Source organism: Xenopus tropicalis, chromosome 5, assembly GCF_000004195.4.
Source record: "Xenopus tropicalis strain Nigerian chromosome 5, UCB_Xtro_10.0, whole genome shotgun sequence".
NCBI classification, from domain to species: Eukaryota; Metazoa; Chordata; class Amphibia; order Anura; family Pipidae; genus Xenopus; species Xenopus tropicalis.
Genome location: NC_030681.2, coordinates 22,088,094 through 22,108,302, shown reverse-complemented (window position 1 = coordinate 22,108,302; position 20,209 = coordinate 22,088,094). Strand labels below are relative to the sequence as shown.

The following is a 20,209-nucleotide window of genomic DNA, read 5'->3' as shown; positions in this document are numbered from 1 at the left end:
GCTGTTCTGCCCCCAATAAGGGGTAATAATATCTTAGTTGGGATCAAGTACAGGTACTGTTTTATTATTACAGAGAAAAGGGAATCATTTAACCATTAAATAAACCCAATAGGATTGTTCTGCCAACAATAAGGGGTAATTATATCTTAGTTGGGATCAAGTACAGGTACTGTTTTATTATTACAGAGAAAAGGGAATCATTTAACCATTAAATAAACCCAATAGGATTGTTCTGCCAACAATAAGGGGTAATTATATCTTAGTTGGGATCAAGTACAGGTACTGTTTTACTATTACAGAGAAAAAGGGAATCATTTTTAAAAATCTGAATTATTTGATTAAAATGGAGTCTGTGGGAAACAGCCTTCCCATAATGCAGAGCTTTCTGGATAATGGGTTTCCAGATATCAGATCCTATACCTGTATTATATGCCAGCAAAGTGAAGATCTTTCAGAACATCTATTTGCATACTTCGTCAACTATAACCACATATTAGTACTATAACACAGTATATGTGTATCTTGCATTCATGGAATTTATTGGAGTCACAGTTTTCTCTAATTGATAGTAATAAATACCAAATATAAGATTTAGATAAGGTATGGAAGGTATTATCTGGAATGCTTGGGACCTTGTGTTTCTCAGGTAGAAAGTTTTTTCTGTAATTTGGATCTCCATACCTTAAATCTACTTAAATAAAAAACATTTAAACATGAAATAAACCCAATAGGATGGTTTTGCCACTAATATGGAGTCACGCAGCTTCAGTGTTGGACTTGGACCCCAGGGGCCCACAGAGAAAACCTTAGACCCTAGGCCCACTCTCCAAACTATTTTTCCTCCTTTCTTCACTCAACCATTTTATTCTCCAAGTCTCTTTATTCACATGCTAGCACCTATGCTTCCATCTATTTCTTCTCTTTATTCCGATTCATAAATAAGGAATGACCATGTAGTAGGCCAAATGATCAGGAGCAGGAGGATCCACTGACCCCTGGGCCCACTGGGAGTTTTCCTGTTATCCTGGTGGGCCAGTCCAACACTCCAACAGCTTAGTTAACATCAAATACAAGGTACTGTTTTATTTTTATTACAAAGAAAAGGAAAATAATAAAAAACAAACTAGAATTATTTGCTTAAAATATACTATTTGGTGATTCAATTCCTGTCATTTTTGGGGGTTTTTGGATAAGAGATCCTAAATCTGGATATGATTAGGTGCTGAGTGGATAATAACATTTCTCTTGGGTGCCACCAACAGCCCCACACTGTGATGACTTCTAAACCATTTGGAGGTGGTTGTTAGGGGACTGGGGACATCAGCAATACATCACACAAATATCAGCTGGAGTCGAACATTCATGGTACATATTTCTTGAAATAATGATTCAGTGCAGAGGAAGTCATGTAACACGAATAGGATATTACACATCTAATACACATGATTTATTGGCTTCATCTTTTTGAAGCTATAACATTTGTACAGTTTGCATTAACGATCGCTGTTGGCTAATGTTAATAAGTTCTGGTCATTTAACTAGAAAGCATTTCATTCGACATACCTGATGTTACCGTGATAAGGTGCAGGTTTAAGGGACAATATTTTACTGCTCTGCCAGTGCTGAAGGGGTAAATACTGTATTTCACAGCAAGAGATTTAATTATGCATTTCTGCAAATCATTTGCACTTTCTTAATGCGAGTGATATTGTGCTGCAGGCCAAAAGAGCTTTTCGCATCTGCTCACCACTTAACATCACCTCCTACATTCAAGAATCCTTCTTAATTAAATACAAACTTGCTGTTGTCATTTGCCAAATGATATTTAATATTGGCCCATATTACTGAATATTTCACAGAACAGAAAGTTTATTTGTGTCATTTGAGTTTGGAAGAAATTGAACTTGAAGATGTTCTTTTCTTCATTTTTCGAGTTAGACCAAGATTTATCAATAGATGCCAATACATAATAGAAAGGATGACATAAAACTTGACTTGCCATTTCTACAGATAACTTGAACCTAATAATGACCATGTCATGTAGAATGCTCTCTGATTTGGGATATAACATACTTTGACATTTTAAAGAATGCAAGTTTTGTAGCTTATTTCAGAATTTTCAGCTGTATGGTTACCTGGACATCCTGCTAAAAAGGATATGTTACTTCAGTCCTTCATTCATATGATTTGTGGCAGTTTTGTAAAAAAAATTCGGCAAATGGTGAAATGCGGAATGTGACAGCGAATCCGTGCCTAGTGAAAAATTTCACTCTTCACTACTTAGAATTCCTTTCCTTTTACCCATGTCTTTGTATGGCTCCACCTGGCACATTACAAAAATGAAATTAAGTTTGAGATGCACATAGCTAAACAGCCAACCTGGGGCAGGAAAATACATTAACAATGCCTTTTATGAGGAGGTGAGCAGAAAGCTTGATGCTGGAATGGCAGTGGATGTCATCTACTTAGATATTGCTAAAGCGTTTGATACAGTACCTCACAGAAGATCAAATTAAGGAATATTGGCCTAGAACATAATATTTGTACTTGGATAGAGAACTGGCTGAAGGATAGTGTAACAAAACACTTACCAGCGCGGCGGGGACGCCCACCGCGCTGCCATCGGCGGGGACGCCCGCCGCGCCGTTCTTCCCCTGTGCCGGCTCCTTCCTAGTGTGCGCGCGCGCGCATTTTTCGCAATTTAAAGGCGCACGCACGCTGGCGTCATGACGTCATCGCGCAATGGCGCGAAATTTAAACTATTTAAAGGGACTTTTGTTTACATTCATTGCCCGTGATAGGATTCGATTCCTGGTGCCTTCCTGAGCCTTGTGCATTCTTGTTCCTGTAATTCTGATAGTATTTCTCCTGTTTTGACCCGGCTTGTTCCTGACTATTCTGATCATCCATATCTGACCTCGGCTTATACCTTGACTACGATTTCGTCTCATCCTGTTGTATTGATTACCCGGTTTGACCCTTGCCTGTCCGACTCTCCTTGATTGCTGCCCGCCCCGACCTAGCCTGCCTGAAGACGACCTTGTTTAACCCTATTTGTACCGTGATCTTTGGCCTAACTGACTTTCTACAGTCGTGCCCCATTGCTAGCCAGAACTCCTGCTTTGCACCTCTCGTATAAGTCCAGGTGGCATCCGAGTAGCTGAGGGCTCCTCCCGAAGCCAAAGGCGGTCACGCTACTGGTGAAACACGAGCCGAGACCAGGGTGCTTGGCACTAGCTCTGGTATTGGGTGCCGACCGTGACATTATCACGGGCCATGGAGGATCAAGATCACGTTGAGCCTGCTGCTGCTTCTCCCGCTCCATCTGCTACTACTGAAGCGCTTCTTACTGCCCTGCTACAGCGCTTGGAGGATCAGGAGCAAAAGCAAAATTATCTCCTGCAGGGTTTTCACAATTTAACCCGCCAGCTGGAGACCCCGCAAGCTTCACAGCAGCAGCCAATTCCTAGTTCTTCCCCTCCTGTGGGTTCATACGCTTTGGGGGGTAACACTTTCAGGCCCCAAGAACCCAAAATTGCTTTTCCAGAGAAATTCTCTGGAGACAGGTCCAAATTTTTCGTCTTCAAAGAGGCATGTAAACTGTATCTTAGCTTTTTCCTTCATTCTTTCCCTTCGGGTGTGGAAAAAGTAAGATTTGTTATGACTCTTCTTGTGGGGGATCCCCAAGTTTGGGCCCTTAGACTGCCTCCCTCTGATCCTGCCCGTTTTTCCCTTGATGTATTCTTTGATACTATGGCAGTTCTTTACGATGACCCAGATCGTGCATCATCAGCCGATTCAGCGATTCGTAAACTGCGCCAAGGGAGGCGGGAGGTAGAGGTATACTGCACAGAGTTCCGCCGGTGGGCAGGAGAAACTGAGTGGAACGATGCGGCCCTGCGCAGTCAGTTCCGTGTCGGGTTATCTGACTCTATTAAAGATAGTCTGGTGAATTACCCCTTGTCTTCCAGTCTAGATGATCTCATGTCCCTAGTCATCCAGATCGATAGGAGACAGAGGGAGAGAAGGAGTGAGAGGGGTCATGCTAATTTTTCTGGGGTTTCTTATATGGGACCTGACTTGGTGCCCAATGTCAAGTCTTTGGTTTCCCCTGTGTCTCCACCTCAGGAGGAGCCTATGCAACTAGGCCTATTCCATCTCTCTCCTGAGGAAAAGACACGCAGGCGGACCCTTGGGTTATGTATATATTGCGGGGACAAGGGTCATTTTCTGAAGCAATGCACTAAGAGGCCGGGAAACGCCCCAGCCTAAATGAAGAAGGGGAGCTTCATTTGGGTGCAGGCGTTTCCTCTCCCCAATTTGCCTCCAAGGTTCAGCTACCAGTCAAACTGACCTGGCCTTCGGGCTCTATTAATTTGTCCGCTTTTGTGGACTCTGGGGCCGAGGGTAACTTTTTAGATGCCACGTTTGCAGCCAGACACGGCATTCCTGTGGTTCCTCTAGATGTTCCCATGAGAATTTTAGCGGTGGACAGAAGACCTCTAGGCTCAGGGGTGGTAAATAAGAAAACCATCTTCTTATCATTAAGTACAAATGATGTTCATAGTGAGGAGATAGCCTTTTTCCTCATCGAAGGTGCTTCTTCTCCTCTCATTTTGGGGTTACCCTGGCTCCAGGCTCATAATCCCCTGATTAACTGGGTTACGGGGGAGGTCACTCAATGGGGTGATGGTTGTAGGGGTGTTTGTATTCCTCCTGTTATTGCGAACACCTTACTAGAGGGTTTACCTGCAGCCTATTCGGCTTTCGCTGATGTTTTTTCCAAAAGGGCTGCCGAGACCTTACCTCCGCACAGACAGTATGACTGTCCCATTGACCTGGTTCCAGGCGCCTCACTTCCTCGGGGTCGTACATATCCTCTTTCCCTACCTGAATCTCGGTCTATGAGGGAATATATCCAGGAAAACCTCGAAAGGGGTTTTATTCGGCCCTCTAGTTCCCCTGCAGGTGCGGGCTTTTTCTTTGTGGGTAAGAAGGATGGTAGTCTTCGCCCTTGTATTGACTACAGAGGTTTAAATAAGGTCACAGTTAAAAACCGCTACCCCCTTCCTCTAATTTCTGAGTTGTTCGACCAGGTCAAGGGGGCTAAAATCTATACCAAGCTCGATCTGAGAGGGGCATACAATCTCATTCGTATTAGAGAAGGGGATGAGTGGAAAACTGCTTTTAACACCAGAGACGGCCACTACGAATATTTAGTAATGCCCTTCGGGCTCTGTAACGCCCCCGCAGTTTTTCAGGAATTTGTCAATGACATTTTCCGTGATTTACTAGGGTTATTTGTAGTGGTCTACCTAGACGATATTCTTATTTTCTCGTCTAATCTCAATGAACATCGTATCCATGTTTGTGAAGTCTTAAAAAGGCTAAGGGAGAATAACCTGTATGCGAAACTTGAAAAATGTATCTTTGAGGTCTCTTCGGTCCAGTTTTTGGGGTTTATTATTACCAGCAAAGGTCTAGAGATGGATCCTGGTAAGGTGAAAGCGGTCCTGGACTGGGCACAACCTCTTTCTTTACGTGCAGTACAAAGGTTTCTTGGGTTTGCCAATTATTATCGTCAATTTATTAAGAATTTTTCCCTTATTGTAGCCCCCATCACGAATCTAACTAAGAAGGGCGCTGATCCCAGTATGTGGTCCCCTGAGGCTGTTCAAGCTTTTGAAACTCTTAAGAAAGAGTTCAGTTCTGCCTCTTTCCTTAAATACCCCGATTCTGCACTCCCTTTCATTGTGGAGGTAGATGCATCTGAGGTGGGAGCTGGGGCAGTCCTTTCTCAAAGACACCCGATGACCAACAAGTTACATCCCTGTGCTTTTTTTTCCAAGAAGTTTTTACCCGCGGAGGTAAATTACGATATAGGGAACAGGGAGTTGTTGGCGGTCAAATTGGCCTTTGAGGAATGGCGTCATCTCTTAGAGGGGGCTAAGCATCCGGTGACGGTCTATACGGACCATAAAAATTTACTTTACATTGAGTCTGCTAAGCGCTTGAACCCAAGACAAGCCAGATGGGCTTTATTTTTTTCTAGGTTCAATTTTGTTTTAACTTTTAGGCCTGGTTCAAAAAATACCAAGGCAGATGCACTCTCTAGGAGTTTCAATTCTGTTTCCTCCGACTCTAGTGAATGTACTCCCATCATTCCCAGGGAGATTGTTGTTGCAACCTTGGAGTCCGATCTCTCTTCCTTATTGTCTCCTTTACAATCTTCTGCCCCTGTTGAAACCCCATCTGGTAAATGGTTTGTTCCTGAAGAGCTTAGGGAACAAGTTTTAAGAGAGGTCCATGAGTCTAAAATAGCAGGCCATCCAGGTATTGCAAAAACTGTTTCTTTATTGTCCCGTCATGTTTGGTGGCCTTCCTTTAAACAGGACGCTAAAACTTTTGTCAATTCCTGTGCAGTCTGCCAACGCTCTAAGCCATCTCATCATCTGTCCCAGGGTCTCTTAAATCCCTTACCCATCCCAGTGAAACCATGGTCTCACATTTCTATGGATTTTATTGTGGAATTGCCTCCTTCCCAGGGTAAGACAGTGATTTGGGTGGTGGTTGATAGGTTCAGTAAGATGGCTCACTTTATGTCTTTACCACAACTCCCTTCTGCTAAGGTCCTGGCGGACTTATTCATCACACACATTTTTAAGTTTCATGGGTTTCCTGAAAATATTATTTCTGACAGGGGGGTTCAGTTTGTTTCTAAATTTTGGCGTGCTTTCTGTTCTTTGGTTGGTACAGAATTGTCTTTTTCCTCTGCCTATCACCCCCAAACGAATGGTCAAACCGAAAGGGTGAATCAGTCCCTTGAGCAGTATCTCAGGTGCTATGTATCCGATAACCAGTCCACATGGTCTGAACTGCTTCCTTGGGCAGAATTTGCTTACAATAATGCTACCCATTCCTCCTCAGGGAGGTCTCCTTTTTTTGTCGTTTATGGGTTGCACCCCAAAGCATTTTCTTTTTCTGGCTCTAATTCCCCGGTACCCTCTGCCAATTCCTCTGTCTTAAAATGTTCTGAAATATGGTCGTCAGTTCATGATTCTTTGTCGGCAGCTTCCCTAGCCCAGAAAAAAGCTGCTGACAAATCCCGTAGGGAGGCGCCCCAGTACAAGGTGGGGGATTTGGTATGGTTATCTACCAAAAATATTAAGTTGAAGGTTCCCTCTCCCAAACTGGGTCCCAGGTTCATTGGTCCATATCCCATCATTGCTATAATTAACTCATCTTCTGTCCGTCTTCAGTTACCTCCTAATTTCAAGATTACTAATACCTTTCACGTTTCTCTCCTAAAACCTGCTTCTAATACTCGTTGTCTGTCTGTTCCTCCCCCGGTGTTGGTTGAAGGTCAGCCTGAGTACGAGATCCAGGAGTTCCTCGACTCCCGTCTGGTGAGAGGTAAGTTACAATATCTCACCAGGTGGAAAGGCTTTGGTCCTGAAGAGAACTCTTGGGTCTCAGTGGATGACATCAAGGCTGATCGTCTCAGGAAGCAATTCCATTCAAAATTTCCTGAGAGGCCTGGGGGTCCGGTGGCCCCCCCTAGAGAGGGGGGTAATGTAACAAAACACTTACCAGCGCGGCGGGGACGCCCACCGCGCTGCCATCGGCGGGGACGCCCGCCGCGCCGTTCTTCCCCTGTGCCGGCTCCTTCCTAGTGTGTGCGCGCGCGCATTTTTCGCAATTTAAAGGCGCACGCACGCTGGCGTCATGACGTCATCGCGCAATGGCGCGAAATTTAAACTATTTAAAGGGACTTTTGTTTACATTCATTGCCCGTGATAGGATTCGATTCCTGGTGCCTTCCTGAGCCTTGTGCATTCTTGTTCCTGTAATTCTGATAGTATTTCTCCTGTTTTGACCCGGCTTGTTCCTGACTATTCTGATCATCCATATCTGACCTCGGCTTATACCTTGACTACGATTTCTGTATGTATTGATTACCCGGTTTGACCCTTGCCTGTCCGACTCTCCTTGATTGCTGCCCGCCCCGACCTAGCCTGCCTGAAGACGACCTTGTTTAACCCTATTTGTACCGTGATCTTTGGCCTAACTGACTTTCTACAGTCGTGCCCCATTGCTAGCCAGAACTCCTGCTTTGCACCTCTCGTATAAGTCCAGGTGGCATCCGAGTAGCTGAGGGCTCCTCCCGAAGCCAAAGGCGGTCACGCTACTGGTGAAGCACGAGCCGAGACCAGGGTGCTTGGCACTAGCTCTGGTATTGGGTGCCGACCGTGACAGATAGATTACAAAGAGTGGTGGTAAATGGAACATTTCCTAATTGGGCCAGTGTTGTCAGTAGGGTACCACAGGGGTCAAGATGCTGCATTACTAATTATAGTTGTTTTGGTATTATAAGTTTTGATAGTAAGTCCATCATAGCTCCAATACATATTTCCTAATTTATATAAAACTGTTAACTAACAGATAGTTAATGGTATATTAAGTGGCCAATTCAAAGAATCTTACCAAACTGGAATATATATCAGTAAATATTGCCCTTTTCTATCTTTTCCCTTGAGCCACCATTTTGTGATGGGCTGTGTGCTCTGTCAGCGATCACCTGACAGGAAATAATGCAGCTCTGACTGTAACAGGAAGTAGTGTGGGAGTAAAAGGCAGAACTTTCTCAATTCATTGGCTGATGTGACTTAACATGTATGTGTGCCTTGGTTTGTTTGTGTGCACCGTGAATCCTATGATCCCATATGATCTCAGGGGGTGGCCATTAGTACTTAAAATGGCAATTTTCTATTTAGGAATACCTGATGGCACATACTACTAAAATAGTATATTTTTATACAAAAATGGCTTATTTACTGTAGATGAAGCAGGGTTTTACTGTTTTATGTGATATATTTTTATAGAGACTAGTGATAAGCGAATCTGTTCCCTTTCGCTTTGCCGAAAAATTCGCGAATGTTTCAAAAGATCCGCAAAACGGCGAAAAATTCGCGAAACAGCGAAAATGTCGCGCGACAAAAAAAATTGTCGCCCGCGGCTATTATTTTGTCGCATGGCTATTGTTTCGTCGCCCGCGGCTATTATTTTGTCGTGCGGCTATTGTTTCGTCGCCCACGGCTATTATTTTGTCACCCGCGGCTATTATTTTGTCGCGTGGCTATTGTTTCGTCGCCCGCGGCTATTATTTTGTCGCGCGGCTATTATTTTGCCGCCCACGGCTATTATTTTGTCGCGCGGCTATTGTTTCGTCGCCCACGGCTATTATTTTGTCACGTGGCTATTGTTTAGTCGCCTGCGGCTATTATTTTGTTGCGCGGCTATTATTATGTCGCACGGCTATTATTTCGTCGCCCGCGACTATTCTTTTTTTACGCCGGCGACAATTTTTTGACGTGCGCCGAATTTTTCCGCTGCAAATTTTTTCATCCATTTTGCAAAACAATCCGCCAATGGCGAAATGCAGAAATTCGCCGCAAATCCATGCCTGGCGAAACATTTTGCCCATCACTAATAGAGACCTATATTGTTCAGAGGTGTACTCTCCCTTTAACGTTATCTACCCATGTTTTACTAACATTAAATCTGTAATACCAAAAATGCTTACAACTTATTCTGTAAATATTTTGTTTAGTTATTATAAGGCTCATTTTAGCTTCAGAAAATGGCACCTATACAGAGTTAATGTATTTCTAAAATGCATTCTCTATCACATTTAGCAGAAAGATGATACTGAGTCAGCACAGAAAATCATTATATTAAGCAGGATTCTTGCTTAGTATGAATTTTATAATAGAGCAAGCAGACCCTCCCCTCTAGTCAAAACACAGACATTTACATAAAGAATGCCTTGTACCTGATTACAGAGGAGCATTAACTATGCAAAGTATCATAATCATGTATTGAATACATAAATTAGGCAGGTAGTCATGATAAATACACTTATTGTATCAACAAAAATACCTTCTGCAATTTGCTGATTTATTCTCATTTATATGGAGCTTATGCAGATTTTACTTTGGAAGAAAATCATGAATGCAGTCTTGTCTAATGGTATTCTTCTTTTAATTTGCTAGCTTGCACTGAAAGCAAATTAGAAATTTAAATGAAAGCTAAACTGACCATATCTTGGGGGAAAAAAGTTTGCAGCTTTCTCCATAGCAGTTTTGTAAACTCCATTGTACATGCCCCTTAGTACTGGATTCCTTTTTTTTTTATACCAGCCCCCCAATATACAACTGCTGTTATCCTCGTAGATCAACCTCAGATCATAATTCTCATGTTTTTTTTCCAGTCAATTGATGATTGGGATGATATCTAGAGCCCACGTTTATAAATATTGGTGCAAAAGAATTTTATTATGACAGTTTATCTATTTAGTGTAAACTAACAGCAGAGGTATGATAAACTGTTTCTCTCTCTACAGCTGTAATGTAGAGATATTTGCGCTATCTGGATGTTTTCTATTATAGCGCCAAGCATTTCTTTGTACCAAGCAGTTCCAGTTATCTACTTACTACAGTTTGAAATATGGAAAATTCACACAGCTCCTTTCGGAGATTTAAAAACTACTGTAGACTGATAAATTCTTGTCAATAACTGTGCAAATAATGGACAATGATTTTGTTTTTACTAAAGATGATGGGTATTGTAACACTTGGCATACCTATTGTTCAGCTTTACATTTTATATATATATCAACAGCACTGCTGGACAGGAGGTGTGAGGTCTAAAGGATCTTCCATTACTAGCGAATTAGATAGGCACTCTCTAAACCAAGGTTTATAACATACAATATTTAACAACACTATGGGGTTGATTTACTAATCCACGAACGGTCCGAAGACGTCCGAATGCGTTTTTTTCTCAATGATCGGTATTTTGCGATTTTTTTCGTAAATTGTCGCAACTTTTTCATAGCCGTTACGCATTTTTCGCAAAATGTCGCGACTTTTTCGTAGCGTTATGACTTGCGCAAATTGTCGTGACTTTTTCGTAGCCTTCACGCCGAGTACAAAAGTTTTGGATTCATTCAAGCTTCAGTATCGTGACTTTTCTTGGGCCAGGTTGGAGCTGCAGAGTGCCATTGAGTCCTATGGGAGACTTTCCTTGGGCCGGGTTGGAGCTGCAGAGTGCCATTGAGCCCTATGGGAGACTTTCCTTGGGCCGGGTTGGAGCTGCAGAGTGCCATTGAGCCCTATGGGAGACTTTCCTTGGGCCGGGTTGGAGCTGCAGAGTGCCATTGAGCCCTATGGGAGACTTTCCTTGGGCCGGGTTGGAGCTGCAGAGTGCCATTGAGCCCTATGGGAGACTTTCCTTGGGCCAGGTTGGAGCTGCAGAGTGCCATTGAGCCCTATGGGAGACTTTCCTTGGGCTGGGTTGGAGCTGCAGAGTGCCATTGAGTCCTATGGGAGACTTTCCTTGGGCCGGGTTGGAGCTGCAGAGTGCCATTGAGCCCTATGGGAGACTTTCCTTGGGCCAGGTTGGAGCTGCAGAGTGCCATTGAGCCCTATGGGAGGCTTTCCTTGGGCCGGGTTGGAGCTGCAGAGTGCCATTGAGCCCTATGGGAGACTTTCCTTGGGCCAGTTGGAGCTGCAGAGTGCCATTGAGCCCTATGGGAGGCTTTCCTTGGGCCGGGTTGGAGCTGCAGAGTGCCATTGAGCCCTATGGGAGACTTTCCTTGGGCCGGGTTGGAGCTGCAGAGTGCCATTGAGCCCTATGGGAGACTTTCCTTGGGCCAGGTTGGAGCTGCAGAGTGCCATTGAGCCCTATGGGAGACTTTCCTTGGGCTGGGTTGGAGCTGCAGAGTGCCATTGAGTCCTATGGGAGACTTTCCTTGGGCCGAGTTGGAGCTGCAGAGTGCCATTGAGCCCTATGGGAGACTTTCCTTGGGCCAGGTTGGAGCTGCAGAGTGCCATTGAGCCCTATGGGAGGCTTTCCTTGGGCCGGGTTGGAGCTGCAGAGTGCCATTGAGCCCTATGGGAGACTTTCCTTGGGCCGGGTTGGAGCTGCAGAGTGCCATTGAGCCCTATGGGAGGCTTTCCTTGGGCCGGGTTGGAGCTGCAGAGTGCCATTGAGCCCTATGGGAGGCTTTCCTTGGGCCGGGTTGGAGCTGCAGAGTGCCATTGAGCCCTATGGGAGGCTTTCCTTGGGCCGGGTTGGAGCTGCAGAGTGCCATTGAGCCCTATGGGAGACTTTCCTTGGGCCGGGTTGGAGCTGCAGGGTGCCATTGAGCCCTATGGGAGGCTTCCAAAATCATGCAAAGTCTGAAAGTACGAAAAAGTTGCGACAATGTACGAGCAAATCGTAACGCCTACGAAAAAGTCACGATTTTTTGCACAAGTCGTAACGGCTACGAAAAAGTCGTGACAATTCATGGAAAAGTCGCGACGGCGATGGAAAAATCGCAAAAAATACGAAGAAGTTGCAAAATGTTCGTTTCCAATCCGATTTTTTCCCATTCGGGATTCGGATTCGTGGATTAGTAAATCAGACCCTATGTTTGGCTAGAATAATCTAAGAATCTAATCTAATCTAGAATAATCTAGGCCTACTACCCACCTAATTATGTATGATGAGGATTCCAGAACCTACTATGTTTTCTCGTAGTCCATCAGTGCTTGGCTTTTGGGAGGATGAGAAGAAGACCTTGAGAAACAACCATTTGATTAAATAGGTGGTTACTAGTATGTATATATAGAATACCCTATTGTTAGCAACTTTGCAACCGTTTTTTTATTTTTAATAGTTTTTAAATTATTATTTGCCCTTTTCTTCTGCCTTTTTCTAGCTTTTAAATGGCGGTCACTTGCTCTGCTAGCCTCTAATTTTACTGTCTTTGTTACTTTGTATTGTCTATATTTCTATGCAGGCCCTCTCCTTTTAATATCCCCATCACTCGTTTAAACCACTGCTAGGGTAAATAATACCCCAGCAACCAGACTGCTTCTGAAATACTAAATGGAGAGGTGCTGAACAAAAGGCAAAATAACCGAAAAACCAATAAAAATAGAAAATGGAGACAAGTTTCAAGTTGCAATACCCCTTTAAAGCTTTCTTCTATTAAACACCCTACCTCATATTCTAATTGTAGGGAATTCATGAGTTATTAAAAGTCCATTTAAAAAGAGGCGCACCTGCCGTGTCAATTAAAAACTATGAGCAGTTTTGGGTTATAAAGCAAAGCTTTTTAAGCTATTTGTGTATTTGAAATCTGGACGATGGCTGCAATTAGTAAAAGGGATCGGAAACATCAAACTCACTGATCAAAAGAAGGAAGGTTGGTGATGCATGCATATCCCTACTGAAGTTTGTACTAATGATGATCAAATTTGGTCTGGCACAAATACCTAGGCATAAGGACAGCATATAAGCTAAACAAGTAAAGGAAAATGACTTTAGATAGAGCCTATATTTATGGCTTTAATATACATAAGTATGTTAAACAAACACTCACTTAGGAGGAAATGGCACCATTCTAGATATTATCCTTATATAAACTAGCAATGGAGGAAAAACTCAATTGAGTTTTGTTGCTTCTTTATTTATTTGTTTGTTTATTTTCGCTGTAGCGCAATTTTTTTGAGCCCTTATTGCCTGGCGTACTAAATGCAAATGAAAATTTTGGGACACGGTGTAATAAAATATGAGTAAAAAGAGGATAGAATGACCCAGAACATTGAGTTCAGAGGCGAGTAAAGCTTGGGCCAATTATCTATAAATCTATTATGACATTGTTTTTGTAATGAACCTAGACTTTGGGTTTTAGTAGTGATATAAACAGCAGTGTAGAATGGGCAACACCCCATAGATACAATTATATTGTTAATTAGAAAAATTTGCGAAACTTCAGAAAAATGAGTGTGCCCTGTTTATTGTTAAACTTTGTGTGATCATTACATCATTGCTTTGAATGAGTAGTTTGCCTAAAATCACGTAATTATTTATATATCAGCTTTTCACTGTATCTTAATTTTTATTTGTATGTTCCTGCTTCTCTGTTATTTGGGCTACTGACCCCCATAGCTGTTAGTTTAATCGTTCTTTTGATGACCTCTAATATTCATCTTCATTCTGACCTCCAAACCACTGATGGGTTGATGTGAAAATAAGTCCTAGCAATCAGATTTTTAAATTCCCAACTGGAGAAATGCAGATCATAATGTTAAAGCAAAATGCGCCAAAGCATAAAAACTAAGGCCATATGCATACAGGTATGGGATCCATTATCCAGAAACCTGTTATCCCAAATAATGTGGAGTACAGAAAATTTATCTCCCATAGACATTTTAGTCAAATCATTTACATTTAAAAAATTATTTTCTATTTCTCTGTAATAATAAAACAGTACCTGTACTTGATCCCAACTAAGATATAATTACCCCTTATTGGGGCAGAACAGTCCTATTGGGTTTATTTAATGGTTAAATGATTCCCTTTTCTCTGTAATAATAAAACAGTACCTGTACTTGATCCCAACTAAGATATAATTACCCCTTATTGGGGGCAGAACAGCCCTATTGGGTTTATTTAATGGTTAAATGATTCCCTTTTCTCTGTAATAATAAAACAGTACCTGTACTTGATCCCAACTAAGATATAATTACCCCTTATTGGGGGCAGAACAGCCCTATTGGGTTTATTTAATGGTTAAATGATTCCCTTTTCTCTGTAATAATAAAACAGTACCTGTACTTGATCCCAACTAAGATATAATTACCCCTTATTGGGGGCAGAACAGCCCTATTGGGTTTATTTCATGGTTAAATGATTCCCTTTTCTCTGTAATAATAAAACAGTACCAGTACTTGATCCCAACTAAGATATAATTACCCCTTATTGGAGCCAAAACAATCCTATTGGGTTTAATTACTGTTTGAATAATTTTTTTAGCAGACTTTAGGTAGGAGATCTGAATTACGGAAAGATCCCTTATCCGGAAAACCCCAGGTCACGAGCATTCAGGATAATGGGTCCCATACCTGTACTAGTTTTTCTGTAATGAAAATCTTCTGATAATAATATGTTAAAGTATTATGGGACATCACATTAGCTTATCCTTCCAGGTTTGGTGCAACTGCTACTGAAATGCATTCTTTTCAGGTAGATGAAAATTAAGAACGTAACTAATGCCTTCTTCCTTAACAAACTGTATTTAACACTCTTGTCTTATTTTGTTTGTAGCATCAAGGGAAAATTGGAGTGAAATTTAATGTTGGAACAGATGACATATCAATTGAAGAAGTCAATGCAATCATAAATGACGGGAAATACCATACAGTACGTTTTACGCGAAGTGGGGGTAATGCCACCTTGCACGTAGACAACTGGCCGGTAATAGAACGTTATCCTGCAGGTAAGAACATTAATAAAATAACTTAAGGAATAATATTATTAGTAGTATAATTTCACTTGAGATAAATGAGAATAATGTATTGAAGCAACCTAGGTTTCAGTTCTTTAGAATACACAATGTTGGCCAAAAATACTTATACTATATAAGCTTGTCTTGCTACCGCTACAATAATTCCAGTATGCCATCTGGTATCATTTACCATAAATGGAAAGGTTTTGACAAAAGTAAAATGCAAAAACCGAGTAAAACACGCAAACAATTAAGTTTTGATATCTCTGCATAAGTAGAAATTAACTCCAGGCCTTTTTTAGGGCTTGCGCTAGGAACCATTTAGTTTGGTGCCTCAGTCCACTTGCTTGAGATAGTGTTATAGATAGTATCCTGGTTTATTTTACGTGTTTAATTTTTTATTCATTTACAGTATAGGTACAGTGCCCGGGAGCTATAGAAACGAGTACACAATCTCATTACAAAGATTTCTACATACTGTTGTACCTGCACACAGACACCCATAAGTATTTCTTAACTATTTAGTTAGAGTTTAACTTATATACAACTTTTTTTAGTATTCAGGGTTATGGTGAGTGGAATTTTGTAGTTACATGGTGACTGTCCTGTCTATGTTTATTAACTATGCTAACCTGGTGATGTGCCCAACATAAGTTTTGTAGAATATATAACACCCTGAGAATCAATGCCTTGCAAAATAATTATAGGTTTTTTAGGTACTGCTTTGTGCAAAATGAACAGCTTGTGGAATGCAATGTTCTGTCTACACAGATGCCCTCAGGTACCGAATCTCATTATATTTGGTATAGTATAACCCCCAGAGTAATAGTGACATCTAGTCAAATTTTCATGTATATTTGGGTGAGAAAGAAGTTGGAGAATTGTACAGTTTTCAGTCATCAAACCATAAATTAAATTAAACCTTTGTGAATGACAAGCAGGGCTCATTATATCTTTCCTAGTCCAGAGTCATGGCAATGCTCAAAATACCACTTCTTAACATTTGCACTGAAAAAAGAACTACATAACAAAGGAACTTACAGTAATTAGCCACCAATAGTTGTTCCTAAAAGTTAATTTTGGCTAATTGAGTGTTTCCATTGTTAAGAATAGGAGCGTATTGATGCAAGTAACTTTTAAAGAACTACTTACCACTTTCTCTTTATGTCCTGCTTGCCAATGAATTCTGTGGTGCCATAATTCTGATCAAAATAGACAAAAACCAAGGGAAACATGACAGCTCTTTTATTCCATTTCCATTTTATAGGACTACAATATTTTGTACTGGTTCACCTTGATAATTGATAGTCAATTTCATCTGGGCTTGTGGTCAAATCCAAACGAAACAAATATGTCCAGTCAACAACATTGCCATGGTAGATTCTAGAGAGGTATAGGAATTGGTATAAAATAGTGAATCAAGTAACTCCTACTGTAAAATATATAAATATATGTCATACACATCATTAGTATAATACACTGCATGTAGATGATTACCTTCAGTGGAGATGAAAATGGAGTACAGGAGATACATTAATTAGGATTCTAAATGCCTGAAGGTAAAACTTTAATTGTGTAATAGCCTGGAATATTGCCCGGAACAGACAAAACACCTTTACCTGTTCCCTAGTTTTCCTCCTACAAAATACAATGGATTTTATATAATTGCTATCTACAAATTTAAGAAAAGATTGAAAATATACACAAATTAGCAGTCATGCTCTGTCATAGACAATGCTGCGCCATAAAATGACTTACAGAGAATTTCATGGTAATATTATTCACGTAGATACCGTATAAATCAGCTCCACTGATAAGTAACTATATTTAGCACGAGAGACTGAATATTAATAATGCTTTCTTTAATCAATGATTTAGAATTGTGCTGATTTGGATTGATAAGTACTACATAGTCCCTGCTCATCAACTTGCAAGCTCCCTTTTAAATATTCTAGTTCTACCCAATATCACATTATCTGTCTTCATAAGATTGTATTAAACACTCACACTCATGGGGGGGTTATAGTTTTTAGATTATAGTCGCATTCATTCAACATTATAATGACATTAAATACCTGGATGGTTGCCGTGGGCAGCTGGATTCTAGAAAATCATCCCCATGTGAATATTCCAAGTCATAAAATAGTTAAAAGTGTGCGTTTTTATCTCATGAGTACTAGTTTAGAAGATCAGACCTGGACATGTTCAAATATCAAGGCAGTGAAGCATCATTATGATGAGTATGCCTTTCGAAGGCTATGCTCCAGTGTTTTCTGTAGGTACCCAGCATGTCATGGATGTAAACTATAAAAAGCATAAAAGCACATCTGGAGAAAGCTGAGTGCACACAATGCCCTGGTGATATCATGGCTTCCATTTAGTGGAGGTTCTCATGTAAGTTGTGTCAGCTTAGGTTATTGTTAAAGCTTCAAAGAGAGGACTGCTGCTCTGTGTAAGAAGAACAGTCCAATGGAGCTCCCATGGACCTGTACTAGGCACAGAGTGTATAACAGTGGTAAGGCAGTGTAAAGATATTTAACACAATGTCTGTAGTACTCTTACTCAGAGAATGTAAAGATGTGAGTTTCTCATGTTGTTTTCTGATCCTTTTTTCATTTCCATGGATCCTTACTCATTAACAAGTCCTAAGCACTAAATAATATTAATTGGGAATGCTAAAATTGCACATGCCTAAATCTCATTGTACTGATGGAGTAGTTCTTTCAGAGTAGGACATTTACAAGAAAAGCATTTAGGCTGTGGAGGAACCATCCTCAATTGTATGCAAATCAGAAGGAGTTGTTGGAAAAAAAGGCCTAGGATTACTCATACAATTTCCATTTGTTTGGATTGCCCTAGAAAACCACTGGGTTTCATCACAGAGCAGCATGTAGATCCAAACTATAGAACAGTTGACCCTTACTGTGGCTCAGCTTTAGAGTACACAGTCAACATATGTAGAGCTTGTGGATCTACTTTCATTGATCTACATTTGTTGATCACACAAATAACGGCACAACTGGTGTGTAGTGGGCATACTGCCCTTGCTGTGCTTTGAAACCTAGTGGGTGAGCTTCTGCCTCTTGGGTATTCCATGTAAATAGATCATTAACAGATGAACCTTGGCTTCCGAACCAAAATTTGTTAGAGCCCCACACAACACAGAAACCCCTAATATACCTATCACTGTAATCTGTTCCTTCAAAAAAGTTTGAATAAATACCATTATTATATGCTGAAATCCAGCTGCAAAACAGTTCTTTGCTGTCTGCATCATTTGAGATCCTGGCAAAGGAGGGACTAAAACATTGATGTTACAAATTATAACAATGTCCCCACAGCTTACAGACAGCATGCAGGAACTACAAAACCCACAATGCATTGCACTGTGATGTTCCTTTCCTTACTGACATCACATGTGCAGGGAATTGTGGGATTGGGAGAATGCGGGCTGAAAACAGTTGATTACTGTTACTTTTTTTTTTTTTAGTCTCAAAATAGTCAGCCAGATCAGCAGGGGAACAGGGGGCCAGGCTTAGGGAACTGTTCCAAACCATATTATTACATTAAAAAATCATGAAGACAGCATGTTGTTAAAATGATTTATATTACAAAGTTGCAGGAATTATCTTTTCTTCTCAAAAAGATAAAATTGTGTTTGGATGGAGTTCCCCTTTAAAAGTGACCCTGAGCTCTTTTCCCAGCATTCTTTCTGCAGAATAGGAACACAAACACAGTGCCAGGATTATATTAATCTACATGTTTGCAAGTTTTACTAAGAGATGAGTGCCAAGGTTAACAAGAAAGTTGGGGGCAGTCTAATGGAAATGTTCTTGATGTTCCTATCCAAATAAGAAATACGTCCACCATCCCAAAGAAACACATGCAGGATAATTACTGCCAAATGAACACGTTAGCGTTAAGGAGCAGGCCATTGTTGTTTTGTTCCTGGAAAAAAATAATCTCACCATTGTGTAACAATAAAATTGCCAAGGAGTTTTATTGGTTCGCTAACGACGATATAAAAGAGAAGATCTCATCATCTTCACTTTATGATGTATATATTCTACAGCAGTTTTATGTATTTGAAGTGTTCATAAAATATAAACTAGATAAGCACATGTACCATTCACTTTCAAGATAAGAACACATTTATTTAGGCGTGAAAACTTCTGCATTTTGTGTATCCATGGTTACCACAAATTGTCGAAAATTAATCTACATCTGGGGCAAACAACAAATCCGTAATTTCAGAAACTGAAATACTAAATAATATATTTCTGGGGAAATTACATACAGTATGCATAGGACTAACAGGCTTATGAAATGTTCCAAGTCCCCATTATTCATTTTAGGCAACCTGTATATTAACACAGCTGCAGTGCCATAGATTTCTTTTCACATTCTGCAAAAATGTACAGTTTATTGGGATAAATCTGGATCAAACAGTACACCAAGCAAGAATGCCACGTAATTTAAGTGTGTAATAGCATTTAATCCTGGGTACTTGTACTGCTATTTCTTGCCTGTAGGATCTGGAAACACAGCATGTCTTGATAGAATTATTTGCTTTCTTAGTCAATGGCAAAGTCTTGTAACAAACTGTTAAGAAGTTAAAAAAGTACCAAAAGAAATATTTTATTACATTAACTTGATTCCATTGTGTAAACACTACTTAATGTATGTCCCTGAGCTAGTTTCCCATAGACCAGGGGTCCCCAACCTTCCTTACCTGTGAGCCACAGTCAAATGTAAAAAGACTTGGAGAGCAACACAAGTATCATAAAAGTTTATGGAGGAGCCAAATAAGGGCTGTGATTGGCTATTAGGGGCCTCTATGCACCCTATCAGCTTACAGGGGGCTTTATT

General features: G+C 40.9%; 1 protein-coding gene across 25 annotated transcripts in view; it reads left to right on the top strand.

The window, feature by feature from the left end:
• Positions 1-20,209, top strand: part of nrxn1 (neurexin 1) — a 919,306-nt gene that overhangs the window by 801,367 nt on the left and 97,730 nt on the right. For all 25 annotated transcript variants that reach the window (XM_031902195.1, XM_031902194.1, XM_031902198.1 and 22 more), the window contains one exon: positions 15,160-15,331. In XM_031902195.1, the coding sequence (XP_031758055.1) occupies positions 15,160-15,331 (172 nt within the window). The remainder of the gene's footprint in view (positions 1-15,159; positions 15,332-20,209) is intronic.